The sequence below is a fragment of the Poromitra crassiceps genome (assembly GCF_964638095.1).
Source record: "Poromitra crassiceps genome assembly, chromosome: 3".
NCBI lineage: Eukaryota > Metazoa > Chordata > Actinopteri > Beryciformes > Melamphaidae > Poromitra > Poromitra crassiceps.
In genome coordinates, this window is record NC_139625.1 from 12,187,264 (window position 1) to 12,207,140 (window position 19,877).

A 19,877-nucleotide genomic window follows, 5' to 3' on the forward strand; every position below is an offset into this window, starting at 1 on the left:
GCCCTCTCACATGGCACCTTCGCCTTATGTACCCGGCCTCGCTTAGCATGCCCTCTCACATGGCACCTTCACCTTATGTACCCAGCCTGGCTTAAGCTCAATTTATGCTTTGTCTGCCGACACTTTTGAAACGGTCGCCGACAGAAATGAGGACTTGAGTCGACACTTTCAAGTGTCGGCGAGCAGTGTCTGCTACCTGGTGAAATGTCTAGTGTCGCTGACTACGTCATAGTATCGCGCAAGTCTGATTGGCTATATAGACGGCACGCGCTTGACTTTTTTGTTTTGGTTGGGGTCCACCCGCTAGTTTTCACTCGATTGAAATGAATGAATGTGTCCCCGCTATTTTTATCAGCCTGTCCTTGATGTATGACTTCGTGAAAATCACAAAGAACGTAGTGACCAATTTCCCAGAGAGAGAGGAGGTGAGTTGTGCTGTTTATATGCGGCTGCAGCCAAGTACGTTACATCTTGCCTCCGAGGTGGTTTCACCGTGCATTCCATTCCCTCTCTTCGCTTGGCTGTCTGCACTATAGCGTTCGGGTGTCACGTGACCGTTGAACCGAGGCGAACGTCCTCTGAAGTATAAATGCAACACCATGAGCGACACTTTCTTTTTCGTCTGCGACCATGTGCTGAGCGACACTTTATAATAAGTATAAATTAAGCTTAAGTCTGCCCTCTCACATGGCACCTTCACCTTATGTACCCTGCCTGGCGTAGTCTGCCCTCTCAGATGGCACAATGTCAGGATGCAACCTTCACCCAGCCTGCCTTATCTATCTTCTCACGTGGCACAATGTCAGGATGGCCAGCACGAGATACTGTCCTCTCTTTCCTCATCTTATTATGTTTCTCCACTCTTGTCTACTTGTAGATTCAAAATGCATCGCTGTCATCTCGCCTCTTTTTTCCATTCATCTCAATCTGTCAGTTCAGTTCTATCCAACTCAGTTCAACAAGGTGAAACCAGCTACTACAGTACTGTATATATACTGTAGTGTTGTCAACTCTTTCCCAAGGAAAGTAGCTATTGGCTCCTTAGAAGGTCGTTAGAAGTCACATGATAATGTCAGACCTGCCAACATAAATAAAAAACGATTAAAAGTCCTTCAGAGTGGATAAAGATGTTTAAAATGTTTAAAAGAAGATACTTGAAAAAGGAAGGATGGCTCACTCCCCCACACTTTGAAAACCCCTGCTCTAGGATAATGACAGCCTCATGAAACTTGGCAACCACAAACTAGAGACCTAGGGCATTCAGAAAAGAGCAAACTAAACTTGGTTAAAAAACATATACCTGCAGGCCTAAAACAATTTTTTTTAATTTGGGTCGCGACAATGACAAAGGAGAAATGTGGGTCGTGAGGCTAGACCAGTTGAGAACCACTGGTTTAAACGCTCATTAAAATTAACTAACCATCCAACCTTAGAGCTGCTCCAAGTTCTCCTTTTCTCACTCTTATGTAACATATTGTAGGTGCTAAAGCGTTGGCACGCGCAACTGACAGAACTACCAGAGACACAAAAGACTTGAGTACCAATCCTCTCATCACATATTGGATAAGTAACCCAATGGGCCAAAATCCCAAAAAGCCAAGTCCAAGTCGAGATGACAAGTGGTAATTAAAGACTAGTAGTAATTGGAGAAAAAAAATCAGTGTTATCAGCACTAATATAACAAATATTCAGCAACAATTCAATTAAACTATTCTAGTAATCACGCATGATTGGAGTGACTGTCTACAGGGGACTCACCGTTTCACCTCAGAGGAGGTGGATGGGTGTAGGCATGGTTCAGTGAGGTTATGGTTAGGGTTAGGTTACGGTCACGGCTGTCGTAAAGTCATCAAGAAGTGAGGAGACGACCCAATGCGAGCCGACAAGAACATGTATCAGACACACAGGACGCAAGGCATGAAATGGTGTGTTTTTCAGGATTCCCGACTAAATAGAGTTTAAAAACGCCATCTTTTAACACTGCTCTTGTAGAGGTACCCGAGCAGCTAATAATAGTATGTTTAAAGCCCATGGCACACCAATCATAATATTCTGTCTAAAGCCTGTGGCACACCAATCATAATATGCTGTCTAAAGCCCGTGGCACACCAATCATCATATTCTGTCTAAAGCCCATGTCACACCAATCATCATATTCTGTCTAAAGCCCATGTCACACCAATCATAATATTCTGTCTAAAGCCCGTGGCACACCAATCATAATATTCTGTCTAAAGCCCGTGGCACACCAATCATAATATTCTGTCTAAAGCCCGTGGCACACCAATCATAATATGCTGTCTAAAGCCCGTGGCACACCAATCATAATATGCTGTCTAAAGCCCGTGGCACAACAATCAAACATTATCCAACAACTGCATTGGTGGAAAATGTTTGATTGGTGTGCCATGGGCTTAATACTCTCGTTTCCTGTCTTTCCCTGTCTGCCCCTGTCCTTCTATCCCCTATCACAGTGTAAGTAGATCAGCTTATCTAACACCCAGTGTCTGCTCCCTGGCCTTCAGTCCCATGTATGTTTCATGAGGGATGACAGAGGTTTATGCTATATCCTTTTCCACTGGATAAAAAGGTGACCAGATTTCCAGTCACTTGTGCAGGCGGCCTAATAGCAAGTGTAACCGAGGTGAATCAGCGTTGATTCCTCGTGAGTCCAGTGTGGTAGCGAGTAGGTTGGTTAAACTCACCCCCCAGGTATAAAGGCATGTTAATCAGCTCCGCCAAGGGAGCTAGCTCTCTTGGTGCAGTGGTTAGTGTCTTTGACTCCCGAGCCGAAGGTCGGCGGTTCGTATCCACCCCTGGGCCAAGCCCTTAACATGGGTTGCTGCAAGTACCATCTACACAACGCCGTCACACAAGCAGGCAACCAAACTCTCACTGAATCAAACTCCACACACTTGGGGTATCATATATTGGGGTTCTTTGGTTTTGGCTGTAATAGTGCATTTCGTACTAAGAGGAGAAGCATTATAAGGCGACAATGCCATGTGCATAAAAACAGGCAAACTAAATCATGGATGCTTTTGTGTGCTATGTGGTTCTTCCACGTTCAGAACTCCAAGCACTGCTAAAATATTGTGTCCATGTGTGTAGTTAAAGGATGGCTTTACTGATAATCAACCCACTTTGTATCATGAATCATCTGGGTAATATAAGCACATGGGCAGTGTTTACCTTCTCTCTCTGTTTTCCACATGGAGAGCTCCCATTTCCTCCTCTGGCAAAGCGCCCCGTTGTGAGTTTTACGTCACAACGCGTCACAACGGAACTGCAGCTAGTGTGAGACCCCGGGTTTCCCACAGAGCCACACCTCCGCCTGCTATTGGTCCGCGATCGGCGAGCTGTGCGATCACTGGACATTGGACAAGCGACCTGTCAATCATGCTCCAAAACATAGTCTGATTTATCATCTATTTGACTCTAAATGGGACCACAATTTACAAAATGAACATCAGGCTGTATTGAAGAAGACAAACTAGTGATTGAGTCCATAAACGCATTACGAACATGTTTACTGAGGTCATAAATCAAGTGAGAAGTAGGGTCATTTTCCTATTGACTTCCACACAATCAGACTTATTTTTTTGGAGACAGTGGAGTTGTCCCCTGCAGGCCATTCGAAAGAATGCAGATTTAAGGCACTTCTGCATTGGCTTCATTTGTCAGAACTGCCCCTTGCTCATAAACAAGGTTTATTTAATCATACGGAGTGAGTGCCTTCATTTTTAATGATGTCAGCTTAATCTGAGAAGTGTTCCAAACACAAATTCAAATCCACTTCCTGGATTGACTGGATGTGGACCAATGTCTGGTGAGCTGAGCGTAGAAGGACCATGTTACGGTGTCCGTGTGGCTCACCAGCCTGAGGTGTCTGCTTCTGAGAATAAAATGAGGGCATTATAACTTTCTGCAATCCATGGCGGATACGGACACTCTAAAAAGTCAATATGAAACAAAAGTCTGCCTTTTATGTTTCTAAAACTATGTTTACGTTTCTGCAAACCTACAATCTCAACGTAAATGTGAGACAAAAGGGTGGTTAATTTGAAAAGCGTGCCGCCTTTCTGACGGTAAAATGAAAATAAAATAAACTCTAACAACTTTGGTTGTGTTTAGGCGAATAAAACAACTTGGTTAAGGTTTGGCTTTGCGTTAGGCTTACAGTAAATAACACAAACTTTAAATGTGACTGATGGTTGAAATGGAGACTTTAGTTTGGACACCCTGGGAATCGAACACGGTACACATATACCAACGTGTATAACGTTGATATACACATATCTAGAAACGCGATATGCAATGTATTTTTGGTTCAGAAACGCGGTATTGGCACGGTGGCGCAGTGGTACCGCTGTCGCCTCACAGCAAGAAGGTCCTGGGTTCGATTCACGGCTGGGACGCTGAGAGTGTGTCCCCATCCCCATGTCCTCAGTGCCTACCACTGCCAAGGTGGGGTCATCAAAAGGGCCTTTCTGTGTGGAGTCATGCATGTTCTCCCCGGGGGGAAAAGGTGATATTCTACGTATCCGTGGAGAAGCGTACATTTTATTCTGGCGACCAGGCTGACCGGTGTACAGGTTAGCACACCCACCCACCCACCTTGGGCTTGCAGCGGACGCTGTCGCGGTGGAGGTGGTCCTCGTCGATTTCGGCCGCCTCGTCTTCGTCGCTGACCTCGCCGGTGAGAGAGTCCCCCACCATCCCGTTAAAACTCTCCTCCAGGCCGCCCATCTTCTTCGCCTTCAGCAGAATCTTCCCCTTAAGATCCTGACAGAGGGGTCAGAGACGGCGTCACACTTGATGCACAGTTTCACACTCAGGGAATACAGCTGTTCTTCAAAGAAACCAGGGATAACTGAACTTGATGAAAGTAAACAAGGGCACATCTCGCCATGTGATTTTAGTAGGGATGTCACAATATATCGTCCCCACAATATATCGCGATATCAAAACGTGACAATAGCCTATGTATCGTTGAGATGAAATCTCATATCGTGAGAAAAATAAGCTGAACATGGTGGCACTGATCTACATCTGATTGCATGCTCGCTCTCCTTTTCATTGCTTGCACGTTACAGACGCAGAGGATGAAAATGGTGAAATTACTCAAATTAGCGTGGAGGATGCCCCCTCAACTTACAAATCGATCGCAAAAAAATATTGTTAAAATATCGTATCGTATCGTTATCGTGAACCCAGTATCGTGTATCGTATCGTATCGTGAACTGAGTGTATCGTGACACCCCTAGATTGTAGTAGATAGTCATTCTGGGTCCGACAATATAATATAATATAACATGAATATAACATGTTTTGCCCTGTGGACCAACTACGTTGCTATTACACAATTTGCTGTGAGACTGCAATGGATTAAACTGAAGGACAGGTACTCTAATACTGATTTTTTCTTTTGTTGTTGTTGTTGTTGTTGTTGTTGCAGAACTTATTACATATTTTCTGAAATGGTGATATAGAAATAGTGTATTAGACTCAAAGGAAATGCAGGGTGACCAGAGGCCTGTCATACTGTCCAGCACTGCAGGAGGGGAACAATATTGTGTGTAAATAATTGCGGGTGGCAGCGTTGCCTGTAGACACAGATCATTATGGCTGGAGGCAGGAGGCAGGAGGCAGGAGGCAGGAGGCAGGAGGCAGGAGGCAGGAGGCAGGAGGCAGGAGGCAGGAGGCAGGAGGCAGGAGGCAGGAGGCTCTGACAGGCTTTGAGGAGAAAGTGAAGGTGCCCTCTGGGTCACTGTGTGTCGCCCTAAGGCAGTGCTGACCAATTTGGGGCCCGCGGGCCAAGTTTGGCCCGCGCTCTGTTTGTTTTGGCCCGCCATGGATTTGGGTTTTTTTTTTTTTTTTTTTTTTCCCCCCCGATTTTTTATCCAGAATGCAACTCGGGCAAGTTATCAGATATCTGCGCTGATTGCAAAGGGTGGACGAGCTTTTTCATGTGGTGACTTTGTGAAACAGTGTCTGAATGTGGCTGCGGATACTGTGTTCACTCCTGAGATTGCATCCCTGCAAATTGTCATGGCAAATTGTTTACAAAAGATGGACAATAAAGCTGATGTTCAAAGTACCTTGAGGATTTTTCAAGTTGTGAATTAAGTCAAATTTCTCTCTTGATTACAAAGGTGGAAAATACAACTGTTTTTAACTGGGTGTTTACTGATTAAATGTTTAAGCTCCCCACAAATGCAGATGTTTTTTTAAATATATATAACCAATTAATTATATACAACCAAAGAATGTAAATTTTCTATAAAACACAAAACATTTTAATGTAATTCCACAACGTTTATTTTTGGCCCTCGGCCCTCCACCCAGATTGAGTTTTGGCCCTTCATGGGAAAGAATTTGGGCACCCCTGCCCTAAGGGATCAGGCTGCCTCACCAAGCAGAAGATAGCCTGGATTCACAGTGGTCAGAGCCAAGCTCGTGACAACACATTGAGAGGCTACTCATGGTTGACCTTTTGGTTAGTTAGAGTTAGACCAATGTATCGTGCCAATATCACACTTTGATTAAAAATGGGATAGCCTGGGGCGTCCGGGTAGTGTAGCGGTAGATTCCCTGCCTACCAACACGAGGGTCGCAGGTTCGCGCTCCCGTGTTACCTCCGGCTTGGTCGGGTTATCCGTACAGGCACGATTGGCTGTGCGGGTGGGAAGCCGGAATGAGGGTATAAGGTGTCCTGGTCGCTGCACTAGCGCCTCCTCTGGTCGGTCGGGGGAACCTGCTCGGGGCGGAAGGGAACTGGTGGGAATAGCGTGATCCTCCCAGCGTGCTACGTCCTGCCCGGTGAAGCTCCCCGCTGTGAGGTGAAAAGAAGCGGCTGGCAACTGCACATGCATCGGAGGAAGCATGCGTGTGTCTAACGGCTCTCCCCAGATCGGCAGAGGGGGTGGGGCAGCGACTCGGGGCAGCAGGGGGAATTGGCCAAGTACAATTGGGGAGAAAATGGGGGGGGATCAGAAAAAAAGGGATAGCCTGGTCCAGTCGGTGTTATCCTGATGATGTTTGATGCAGTTTGATTAAAGCTATAGAGTTAGTTATAGAGGCCAGCTATCTGCCTCACCTCAGGAGACGGCAGCCTGATGGGGGCCTTGCCGTCCAAGGTGCTTTTCAGCAGCTTGTCGCCCAGGATGTGGTTGAGGTGTCGGGCCATGACCCTCTGCTGCTCGACGTTGCAGTGGTTCTCCAGGGAGAGGATGACCGGGTACTCCGATACCTGGAGTCAGAGGGAGACAGGAGGAGGAGGCGGAGGGAGTCAGAGAGGCCGTAATCTAACACTGAAGAGCATTATCATAGGGGAAAGCTAATCCACCTGCTTATACACCTGCGGCTCCTAGCTAGGCTGACAGGCCGACGGATGGATGGACATGGGGTCAAGGGGCCACAATATTCGGTTGCGGACAGACGCTCATACGCGCCTGGCCCTGACACGTGCGTGAACCTGCAAGCTGTAGCTTGTGTTATTGACACGAGGCTGGGGCTCCTGGCTGCTTGGCTTCATCGGCCTTTCAGATATGTCTTGGATATCATCGCACGGTCGTACTCCCACTTATAAATATACAATGAGGTGCTGAGCGGTGTGTTGATACAGCATTACAGGGCAACAATGAGAGCAAGGACAATTGCAATGTCACAAGGCATGAAGGGATTACAAAACATGGCAGAACGTTCTACTCATTTGATCCGTTTGAAAACGCTACGTTGAAACCAACATGGTCGTCTTTCCAAGAGGGCTACAAATATTTGAAGAGCTATAGGTTCCAAAAACACGATATCTATTTTGGAAAAACAATTGTTTTGTAAGAGGGAATGTTATTTGCCAAAGGTCTATTTTTTTTTAAAGATCCCCCTCATGTTTTAAGATGTATGTAAAACATGCTACTTTGAATACCGGTAATTTGTGTCTGATATATTTTTCCCACACACACACACAAAAATGTATACTCCTTCCTCATTAAAAAATTTCCAGAATCTGGACGGGCAGGTGGAAGCATTTGCAACTTGCGGGAGCCAACACATCTGTTTTAGGAGACTACTGACCGACCCTTTTAGGCTCGAGCTTTGCACAGCGCCATCTGAATTTCTCTGCACTCTTTGCTCTTGTCACGCCACATGGTGCAAAGTCCTTGAACACTCTTTGAGCAATGGCAACTTTACCTAGCAGTGCTGTGAAGGGTAACGTATTTTTGACTTTAGGGGGTCTTTAACCAAACCCTTCGGGTTTGCATATTTGGATCCAGAATGGCAGTAATTCGCAAAGTGATGCTACCTTAAAAGCGTAGTTGCCCAGTGCGTGGACCACATCCTTGAAGAGTATCTTGGAGGTGAAAGTGTGTCCGTGGTAGACGATGGGCTCTCCATTGGCACCATCCCAGCAGTCCACCTCCACACACCGGCAGCCACGATTCAGAGCCCTGAACAGCAAGCAGAAGTTTAATAGGAGGAATCAGCGTGACGATCACAACAACAACAAAAAGTGCTTCCGGGTGGCACTGCAGCAGAGTATGAAATATGCTGAAAAGCTGTGCCAAACACACACGTTAATCAAAAACTATACATCACATCGCTTAGATTTTGACATTGTGAGTGAAAGCAGAAGTAGCTCAAGGGCCTGATGTGTAATATATGTACACTGTATGTAGTGTTAATGTTGTGTGAACTGTTGCATTTTAAAATGTGTGAATTTAGTAAAAGGTACAGCCTGCTAGAGTGAGACACACTTAAGGCTGGCTCCATAGGGTCCCGTTATAAATGTTTGAAAAAGTAGAAAACATAAACTGTGATTTCTCAAACAGTACACCAGATAAATAAAGACTGAAGTAAGGAGATAGAGTCCTAAAAGTGGCCACTCGTTTAAAGTTTAAATGGAGTGTCTAGCTCAAAGTATGAAGGAGCAGTTAGCATTCAAAGAGGGCATGGTTTCACCATGAACTGCAGTTTAAAATTAACAGCCATTGCACCCGGAAGTATAGCCAATATGTATGTTTACAAACATGCTGATTGGTTCTATTCATTCATTCATTCATTCATTCATTCATTCATTCATTCATTGTTTTTATTTGCCCGTTAATTCTAATCCAGAGTCACAGGGGCTGGAGTCTATCCCAGGATAATTTCATTTGTTAATGCCATCAGTCCCTATTGCAACTGTTTATTTAATTATTTGATTGTATTCAAGATTAACAAAATGTATGTGACAGAAGTATTCAGTTCAAAATAGCACAAGGTCAGGACACTCATTTAATTAACTTGTGTCAATAAATGTCTTTCTATTACTCCTTAGATGCTCAATGCAGCATGGGAGAACAAGCATTAGGCAGAAGTGGATGGCTTTGGATTTTTTGATTTCCACTGAGGGAACCCTGAAAATTTTACACAGACGATATAGGTGTGATACAAGACGATTACAGTCAATCCAAATAAATAAATAAATAAATACCGGGTACCAATACTTAAAATAACAATTTGGTCGATAGCCCATACTGATTTGTTTTTTTAGGCCTTTTTTGACACGGAAACAAATAAATCATTATAAACAAATAACTGGCCTGTTTTATAGTATTTCGAGCCCTTCATCACACTATCTTTGAATGAGCACAAATTCAATCATACTATACTGTAATTATGAAACAAACAAACAACACATTATGTAACCCAAATGATAGATGCGGTGCACCCCTAGTGCAGGGATACTTTTTTGTTATTCCATTGGTTGCATTTGGAAGTTTGATAGATCTCAGAGAACTGAGATCCAGGACTAAGTGTTATGAGAAAGGGGGCTTTCTCTATCGCTGCCCCAAAACTTTGGAATTTGCTTCCTGGCTCCCACCATCCGTTCCTCCCCCACTATTGAGACCTTCAAGAGTCATCTTAAAACACACTTCTTCAGAATAGCTTTTTAACTGTCCCTAAGCTGAATTTCATTTTTGTAATGTTTGTGAACCCTGTAAGCAGCTCAGGTATTTCCCCTGAACCCTCTGTAGGCCTATGTTGTCACTTTGGACTCTGTGTGAACATGTGCCTCTAATTCTACTATCGTTATTACTGTAGTTATTTTCATTATCATTATTCTCTTAACACTGACTTTTTTCTTCTCGATCTATTTCGTTTGATTCTTGCTTTTGCTTTGTTTTTTTCTCTGTGTGTTATAAAGCACTTTGGTTCAACTGTGTAGTGCTATATAACTAAAGTTGATTGACTGATTGATTGATTGGTTGATTGATAGATCGCTACAGCGTTGGTTTCTGACACGCCAGGTAAGAACAATGCTACCTGATGTAGCCCTCCACGCTGCTGTGTCCTCGGAGCTGGTCCTCCATCAGGTAGGTGTTGTGTGAGGACGAGATGAAGTAATGGCACAGCGGCTGGCTCATGTCCTGGAAGATGCCCTTCCGCCGTGGGTTGAAGATGGAGCCCTGGGCCGAGCCCAGGTACATCAAGAAACCGTCAAATGTCATGGCGTTCAGCAGCTTGGCTGGAAAACCATCAAGGTAGCGTCAGAACATAACTCTTCCATTGCCAGATTTTACACGTCATACAAATGCTAAAGTCTACCTGAATGCAATCCAATCATCACCACAATAAAATGTCGGCACTGTAGGTTTTTGCAATCCACAGATATGTGCAATCCGAACATACATTTGAAACAAAAAATAAAATGTGTAATTTTACATTCACAACACCCTTATTCACCTCCGCGCTATTTCAGTATCAGACTCTATGATGGGTATAACATTGATATCACATATCTAGAAATGTGATATGCAACACAACACATCAGAAATGTTGATATCTGTGAATTGCACAAATGTACAATGGCGACATTTTATTCTGGCAAGCAGACTGCACATTCACACAGTAACGGTGGCAACCATGCAAGAGCCAACCAGCTTGTTGGGAGCAGTTAGGGGTTCAGTATCTTGCCCAAGGACACCTTGACACGCTACCGGGAGGGGCAAGCCTCGAACCAGGAACCTTTCGATTCCCCCAGGTGACAGCTCTACCTCCTGAGCTACTGCCTGAGGTACTGTACTGCCACCCCTAATAGTGAAGGCTAACGGGCAATGAGTGATATATATAATACAAGGTTGGTAAATAAGCGCTTTAAAGACAATTCAATACAAGATGAACTGAATTGTAATCAGTTTGTTAGCTGCACCTGCAAGGCTGCGTATAGTGAATAATAATGTGGCTTCATTCAAAGAAAGACTGCAAAAAGGTACCAAGGTACCAGCAGCCTAATATATCATACGGCCTCTGGTTTATAACACATTCATAAAACTATAACAATCACTTCATATCAGCTGTATGGCACAATTCATGCAATCCTTACATTAGATTTCACAAAGTGTTCAACGGTGTATTGATTTGTTGAGCACAAATTTGGTAAAACAGCATAAAGCAAAATCTAACGTTTCCATGGGGCACAACAGCTATTCTGAATATTGTTTAATTTTGGGGTGAGGGTGAGGTTGTGAATCTTGTGCTTTGAAGGTTTAAAAAAATATATAGTATCACTTAACTAAGCACCCAAAAACATTTTTTTTTAAATATTTTAGCAGTATCAAAATATTTGAACCTATGATATGCTAGGATTTGTGTAGGTGTGGGTTTCTGAAGGCCAATACTGATCTTTTGTGGCAATATTCAATACCTCTCAATTTGACAATTTTCAAGCAAAGCAAATTCCCCAAAATTGGGTAGTAGGTTATGCACTATTTACTGCAGGCAGTGCAGAGTCCCAAGAGCCCTGCACTAAGCGGAATACAGTGTAGACCAGGTAGAAGTCCAGATACCAGGAAGTAGCAGCGATACTCTTAGCTACAAAAACACTGTGCCACAGCTCTTTGGTTGCAACAGGTGGAAGTCAATATACAGTCAATCATATTGGTGTAAAGCTAATCTAGCCTGCCCTGTGTACCTGTGTCGGAGGGCTCGTAGCGCTCGATGAGCTGCTTGGCAAACTGTTGGGCGTCGCCCCCCTCTAGCTGCTCCTCTCTCACAAACTCCTGCAGGTCTTTCAGGGACAGCTTCTGGCCGTCGCTAGAGTAGTCCTGGAAAACCCTCAGAACATCCTCCCGCTGGGTCAACATCTTGTAGAACAGCACAAACTCGTCGTCCTCGAGTGTACCCGACTGAGACTTGTCAGCCATCTGAGAAGAGACAAGGATCATGAGTCTATGGACAGATGTAGCAAAACTCAGAGGGTCTGGAGGCAGAAATAAGTTAAACGAGTTAAACCTCCAAAGAACCACAGTTTTTCTGGCCAAGTAATGTTAGACTGAAGCTAAGTGAAAAAGACAAGATGTAAGAGTTCCTTCTTTGCCTTTCACATTTATGAGAGTCTAGCAAGCGAGACTAACATGACACATGTCCCGAAAGGGGCTAACTTGCGCTCCAAAGACCTGCGGTTCGAAGGCTCTCACCGTGAAGAGACGGTGAGCGTGGTGCTCGTTCATGTCCACGTTCATCATCTTCAGCAGGTCTCGCACTTCCTTGAAGTTCATCCGGCCATCTTTGTTCTTGTCCGCCTTCTTGAACCAGTCACCAATCCATCTGTATGCCATTTAAGGAGAATGTCGCATTCAATGTAAACTACCAGGCTCTCCATAGACTCTGTGGAAAGCCTGGTTTCTATCACTTTTCAGTTTCAATGCCTGTATCTGGTCATTTGTATCCGGTTTTGAGTTACTACAAGTTAGTTAGTTAATAAAACATGGACATATCATATCCAAAAAATACTTGCTGTATAATCTTGCTGTATCCATAATATTACATCTTTGAAGCCACCACAGAAGCTTTGTATCAGAAATGTAATCGACGAAAGAGGCGTTTCCGTTGCCATTTCCTGTTTCCGTATCCGCTATAGACCGGATGTGCAACTGCTAAGCTAATGCCCCCAGACTACATTCAATGAGAATGAAACACCCAATTGTGTGTGTCTAAGCCAAATGGCTGGGAAGCCAATTCAGCGTTGAAACCCGTTGCAGATAAGCTCTTCCTCACTAGTATGACTCCACCATAAGACATGTGTCATCAACCATGTGCCATTGTAACCCAAGAGTCTGTAACTGTTCACTCCAACCAATCACCAAGCACCAGCTAACTCAATTGATTAGCATAACTTAATCCAGGGAGGAGGGAACTTAATGAGTGAAATTGGCTGCTGTAGTGTTTGGTTGGACTCTTGGGCATAGATAGGCACATGGTTGAAGACCACTGCCCCAAAAGCCATTGTGTGAAGGATACTGGTCAAGCTTCTCCCTCTCGCCCATGTTCTCCAGGTTCTCAATCAGTTTCCTCATGCCTCGAATCCAGGACTGAGCTTCCTCGGATGACTCGGCGACCAGGTCCAGGTTGCCCCTGCGGCCACGGAAGACCAGCGTGAAGCACCGGTCGGCCGGGAACTCGTCGGCGATGCTGAGCAGCACCTCGGACTGGTGACCCTCTCGCACTGCCTCCACATCACCCACAGAGACTGAGCACAAAGAGCATGGATTTCAGGTTGCAATGTTTTTCTTTATGGATACAAATGCAGGTAATAGCCTATAGCTGTGGTTCTCAATGTGGGGTCCGTGGACCACCAGGGGTCCTCGGGGGTGTTGCAGGGGGTCCCTAGCAAATTGATGGATATTTCAACTTTAGCATTATTTCATTGAAACCATTAGAGGAATGACTGTTTTGATCATAGTTTAGCTGTTATACAATGCAGATAGTCATGGAATCCTGGACCAAATCATATCTAACAATAATATTAAATAAATATCAGATTTGGGTCTGAGAGACTAAATCTGGTGGTCCATGGCTTTGGTCTGGACTAACTTAGGGTCCTCCATATGACAAAAGGTGAGAATCACTGGCCTAGTGGAGTCGAGCCAATCAGTTACACATCATTCAATCACGTGCTACGTAGGCTACATGTGGAGTGGAGGTTGATCAGTTACACATCAGTCAATCACATGCTATTTACATGTGGAGTGGGCGTTGCCGGCCTTCTTGGACTTGTACCAGATGGTCATGCAGTCATCCTGCAGCTTGAAGTAGCGCTGCTTCTTCCAGGTGCGAGACTTGATTTTCCTCATCACCGTCCCCACCAGCATGGATTGAAGGTTGTCATCCCCCTGGATGCCTGGAGAGAGAGAAAGAGAGCAAGAGAGAGAGAGAGAGAGAGAGAGAGAGAGACAGACAGACACATGATAGATAGAAATATGTATTTGAAAGCCATTTTTTATCCCCAGGAAATGGACAAACGTTCAATGGTTCCCCCAGAGCATTATTCTTGAGTAAAATCAGACATCTGGTATAAAAATGACCAGAGATCATCTTGCAATAGACAGACAGACAGACAGACAGACAGACAGACAGACAGACAGACAGACAGACAGACATGTGGCAAAGCACTCAAAACGGCTTCTGGTACTTCCCACTACAATAGGTGTCTCCAGGTCAGGATGACATTTTGCTATGATCACACGCATGAGCGCACACATGCCAGCACATGCGGTGCTGCTGGTAACAACAATAAAAACATTCAAGATCAGAGATTCTACAACAGCATGAGTGAATACTGGATTCTGATTGGCTAGCAACAGTGGTAAATAGGCCAACAATCTACAGTTCGGCTCCAACCGCAGTATCACTCCGCTCCCTGATGCTGACTCCGCTCCCTGTGCTGACTCCGCCCACTGTTAGCCTGTCAGTCGACAAATCTCTAACAAGGAAATGGCCGATCTCTAACAAGGAAATGTCCGATTTCGTAGTAATGTTTGATTTACTGGGTGGATTGAGTTTTGAGCAGTGGTTAGATGAAGATGAAGGTGAAGTGAACAAAGAACGACATGGTGAAATTGGGGAGAGAGAACTGGCTGAGCTTGAGCTGTCACGAGTTCGGACTAGCGGGAGGTCGGACTAGCGGGAGGTCGGACTAGCGCCCGGACCCCGAACCTGGGACTGTCAAACAAACAAACGCCCTCTGCCGTCACCAGATATCAACACACCACCACCAAAACGGGCTGCTTTAGATAACTGTTTAAATAACTGTACTTTTACAGGCAATGTATCAATAACTGTGAATCCCGTTAAGGAATAGGTTAGTTGTTTTTTGGCTCAAAGGCAACTAAATGTTTAGTGCAATCATTGATCTTGTGTATGGAACTATATTCTGTGGCGGAAGGATAAATGTATTCTGAAACCAGTAATGATTGTAAATAAATGAATTGGATGTTACAATTGTGTATTTTTTATATTATTTGGTAGCTGTTGTAGAAAACAAATTTACCACTCGAGGTCGGGGTTTGTGACCACATTTACCACTGGTACAGGGTTTATAGCACTCGGCTTCGCCTCGTGCCACAACCCTGTACCAGTGGTAAATGGGGCCACAACCCCCTTCCTCTCGTGGTAAATTTGTTAATTGTTTGCCCCAATATTTTATATGAATTAAACTAAAAAGTGGATATGAACACTCCTGGTGCGTGCCGGATTACATTGATCTTGAATGTTGCATTGTTCCTGCTCTAGCTGCACCCTGGATGAGCAGCAGGGCTGTGCACACTGCACAGGGCACCCTGGATGAGCAGCAGGGCTGTGCACAGGGCACCCTGGATGAGCCTCAGGGCTGTGCACACTGCACAGGGCACCCTGGATGAGCAGCAGGGCTGTGCACAGCAGGGCACCCTGGATGAGCAGCAGGGCTGTGCACAGCAGGGCACCCTGGATGAGCAGCAGAGCTGTGCACAGCAGGGCACCCTGGATGAGCAGCAGGGCTGTGCACAGCAGGGCACCCTGGATGAGCAGCAGGGCTGTGCACAGCAGGGCACCCTGGATGAGCAGCAGGGCTGTGCACAGCAGGGCACCCTGGATGAGCAGCAGGGCTGTGCACAGGGCACCCTGGATGAGGAGCAGGGCTGTGCACAGCAGGGCACCCTGGATGAGCAGCAGCACTGTGCACAGGGCACCCTGGATGAGCAGCAGTGCTGTGCACAGCAGGACACCCAATATAAAAGCACTTGCCGTGGTCAGGGAGGGAGGCATCACATCAGAGGTGGAGCAGATGTGATTTTTAATAAAGGGCCATTATCAGCCTAATGTACTGTACACTGTCCGGCCTGATGGTTTGTTTGCTCAGCCTAAAACCACACGCCGCCGCACACGATAAGAGACTTACGGAGGCCACTCCCTGTAGAATCCATTTGTTGTCTTCTCACGCTTCTGCCATCTGAAAACAAAACGGAACACAAAGTCAAAGTCATACTTGAAAAACATGCTGCCGTTTCATTAGGTTGAGCCAGAGCCGTGTAGATAGAAGAGTCCCGACATCTCCATTCACTCCAATGGACCAGTTTTTTTACTCTCAAGAGTTCCAGGAAGTAAGGTCCTGGATTAAGCAGCACTGTCGAGTTGCAGCAAAATAGACAGTTTGTGTTGTACTCTGAAAGGGTTTTTCATCCCTTGAATCAAATTGTACATTACCAGCTTTATTTTAGCGTGCAAAAGTAGCGCGAGACCCATTCCTGGCTGTTCATTGGCTAATGAGTCTCGCATTTTGGTCCTCCGCTGACGCCACTCTCTCTCTAGAGGACACTAGGTTGAGCTAATAATAAGACAAGTTAATATTGTTCAAACCACCATGTATGAAGGTCATGTCTAATGATCATATGAGCACATTCATAAGACATTATAATGCATGCTCTTTATACATGTTTATAATCATGCACGGCAACTTATAACAAGGTTTATAAAGTATTATAAGTGGTGGACATACCGTATTATAATAAACATCAATAATACGCTATTGCACGACTTTGTGAGCTTTAAGTAAAGTGACAACGCTATAAGGTTATTAGATATCGTATGACACTATAACACAGTTATGAGGACTTATGAACAGTATTTGCAACAGTAGCTGCAAGTAAAGTGTAAACAAACACGATTATTCTTTCAAACACTGTTGTCACGTTGGCATGGTGTGGTATAAGCATCATGAATGCTAAACGTAATACATTATGTCCACCTCTTATAATACGTTATAAACCTTCTTATAACTTAACATGCATGATTATAAACATTTATAAAGAGTTTTATAAAGCCTTATAATGTCTTATGAATGTGCTCACAATGCATTAGTGTTATCAGGTATATACTAATGGAAATGTCAAGACCAGAGGTTTTCAAAGTGGGACCCCCAGGGGTCCTCCAAGCAGTTTCAGGGGAGGCTCAGTGAATGGAAGTTAAACAAATTAGATTAGTTATTTGTTATCAAAATGAGATCACATAGAATAGCCTAAATGTGTGTGATTTGGTTAAGAGATACAGTACTTTGACATGCATCTATGTATTTGGTGTGGTCTGAAGTATGTCAAACAGCAATATCAGGCTATCTTGGCTCAACTGTTGAGTGTTTATGGGATCAAATAACATAATCAGGGTCCAATATAGGCATCCAGGAGTTGAGAAAGGGGGGCGGCAGCGCCTTATTCCAAGCTTTGTCTGGGGGGAGGCCCACAGTCTCAGACTTTGAAAACCCCTGATCCACTGCACCCTTTTCAGGGCTCTAACTACCATTTCAAGTCGCCTTTTTCACAATCTAAAGAAAGAAATTCAACATCAAATTCATTCCTGAAATGTTACTACTTTACTACACTGATCTAAATAAACTGTAATTCATCTTTAATGTAGGGAAAACCCTGAATAAGAAATAGACTTGAACTTATTCGTCGCCTTTTCTGACCAGAAGGTCTCTTCTAGGCAAGCATGCCCCGAATGGAAGACGTTCATTAGGCGACGAAAATAAGAAACATACTTCAACTTAGCTTATGTAAAACATGCCATCATTTTATTTATGTAACATTTTCATTCAAATAAAACTATAAGATTCATCCTACTTATTTAAACAGGCTTGGATGATGCTCTCCCTGAGACAATCCTGACACCACAACCAGAGACAATTTTAACCTATTTCACAAGTTTGCAAAACAAATAAATAATGTAATGTTGAGCATAATTGTGTGTCGTTAAGTGTCGTTTTATCGGCCTGTCATATATCGGCAGAAATGTTCGTGTCGGTCCGATGTTCAATATTACACTTTATAGTCTATCGATGATGTGCCGATATAATCGTGCATCCCGAAACCCCACTGGATTTTGATTCTGATTTAGACAGTCTGATGTTGGCAGTAAGTCCGGCACCCACAGCATTCCCGCTCCTCCTGTTCTATGGTGTAGCAGCCAAGCAGCTCGGTAAGCCCGTCTGGACTGTGTTTTTGCTGGGCCGCGCTCTGGTGCCGCATGTTTTCACTGGACTTTTTTGTCCTGCCCTGCTTAGTTTCACTGAGCCAACTAAGCTCCCCAAATCTCCCTTTCACTCATGACCCGAGCACGACCCAATTCATGTTCGAACAAACAATTGGGATTTCAGGTGTTAGTAAAGGGTCACTAACTTAGTGGCAGAATTACAGAATGAACCTTTTAAACAATAAAGCAACCGACATGATGCAATAAACACAGACAAAATATGGAAGTCGGTAAAAGGGCAAATAAAGTATACAAAAGTATAAGCCAGTTGCATGATCTGTTTCTACTCTCTTTTTTCTGACATGTGCTTTGTGTAAATAGTTCAACAACTCTATTGAGCCAAGGACCAGACATTGAGATTATACGGTCTATGTGTTAAGAATCTAATCTTTCAGCGTGACAAGCCAGAACGCTACTTTCCAAACCATTTCCATATTATCTCTCCAACTGGATAACTGGCAGCATATCATTTTGAAAGCTAAATTGTTTTCGTAATCCCATTGCAGTATAAGCTCTCATTCAGTGCTCTCATTATGCAGAAGTTTAATTTGCATTTAGAAAAAGATGAGTTTGACTGATAGTTTGTTGGAGCCACAGACGGCATCATTCTCTCCCTAACATGCTGCCTGTCAAATATCTAAGTGTCCCACTGTTACAGCAAGGCTATGACTTCACTATTAGATTCTTCGCTTCACTTTGGAATATCAAATCCATAGAGCTTAAGACTGTGTTTGAATGCTCTGAGCTTCTCAACCTTTTTCATATCGAGGACCCCTAATTTAGTCCACATTGGTGCCTCGGCACAGGCCCCCATATAATGACATTTTGTATCTTGGACCCAAATCTGAAAATGTGTCTAGAATTGCATGACTCCATGTCTGTATTGTACTGTAGAGAGAGAACACTGACACTCATTCTTCTAAATTTCTCTAACTGTTTTCACTTCTCAATTAAGACAATTCATCAATTAGGAGACCCCTCAAGGACCCCTGATCGTCCCCGAATCCCACGTTGAGAACCACCGCTCGAAGATCTTCTCTTTATACATGTTGTTTCTTTCCAATGGCTTCCCTCACTCCCTCATCAAACTTTTACAAGGTCAAGGAAAGCAGGCAAGAGGAGGAAAGGAAAGTTATTTTTCTTAGCTTCTACCAAAATGGAGCCACACATTTTTGCCGAGCATCTACAGAGTATCCCCCTCACCTGTCGCATGGTCGTCCCTGAGTCTCGGTCGACGCTGCGGGCCGGTTCGCGACAGAGCTCGAACGACAGATCGGATGGCCAGGGAGCTGAAGCTGTCCCTATGCATGCCTCGCCGCTATGCTGCACGCCAGCAACAACTAAAGCCGCAGTCAGTCAACACAGCCAGAGACACTCATCCGCCCCTCCTCCCCGCCCTCTCCTCTCTCTCTCTCTATCTCTCCATCCCCTTTTGTCCCATTGCTTGATCACCTGTCTGGCTCCGCTTTGTGTTTGGTGAACTCTTCCAAGGCTTGTATTTTAATGGCACAGTTGCAAATTCTCCATTACAGCAAGTCGTGTAACTGGAT

The 19,877-nt window shown here is 44.5% G+C and overlaps 1 protein-coding gene across 1 annotated transcript in view; it reads right to left on the reverse strand.

Annotated features, from left to right (window-relative positions):
• The window catches only part of plcd4a (phospholipase C, delta 4a), a gene marked incomplete at both ends in the record, with an annotated part of 32,167 nt that extends 15,941 nt beyond the window's left edge, over nt 1-16,226 (reverse strand). The window contains 9 exons of the mRNA XM_083633408.1: nt 4,618-4,785; nt 7,100-7,252; nt 8,306-8,450; nt 10,309-10,510; nt 11,957-12,188; nt 12,462-12,591; nt 13,285-13,513; nt 14,006-14,164; nt 16,202-16,226. Coding sequence (XP_083489534.1) covers nt 4,618-4,785; nt 7,100-7,252; nt 8,306-8,450; nt 10,309-10,510; nt 11,957-12,188; nt 12,462-12,591; nt 13,285-13,513; nt 14,006-14,164; nt 16,202-16,226 — 1,443 coding nt within the window. The remainder of the gene's footprint in view (nt 1-4,617; nt 4,786-7,099; nt 7,253-8,305; nt 8,451-10,308; nt 10,511-11,956; nt 12,189-12,461; nt 12,592-13,284; nt 13,514-14,005; nt 14,165-16,201) is intronic.
• Between the last annotated feature and the right edge of the window lie 3,651 nt (nt 16,227-19,877).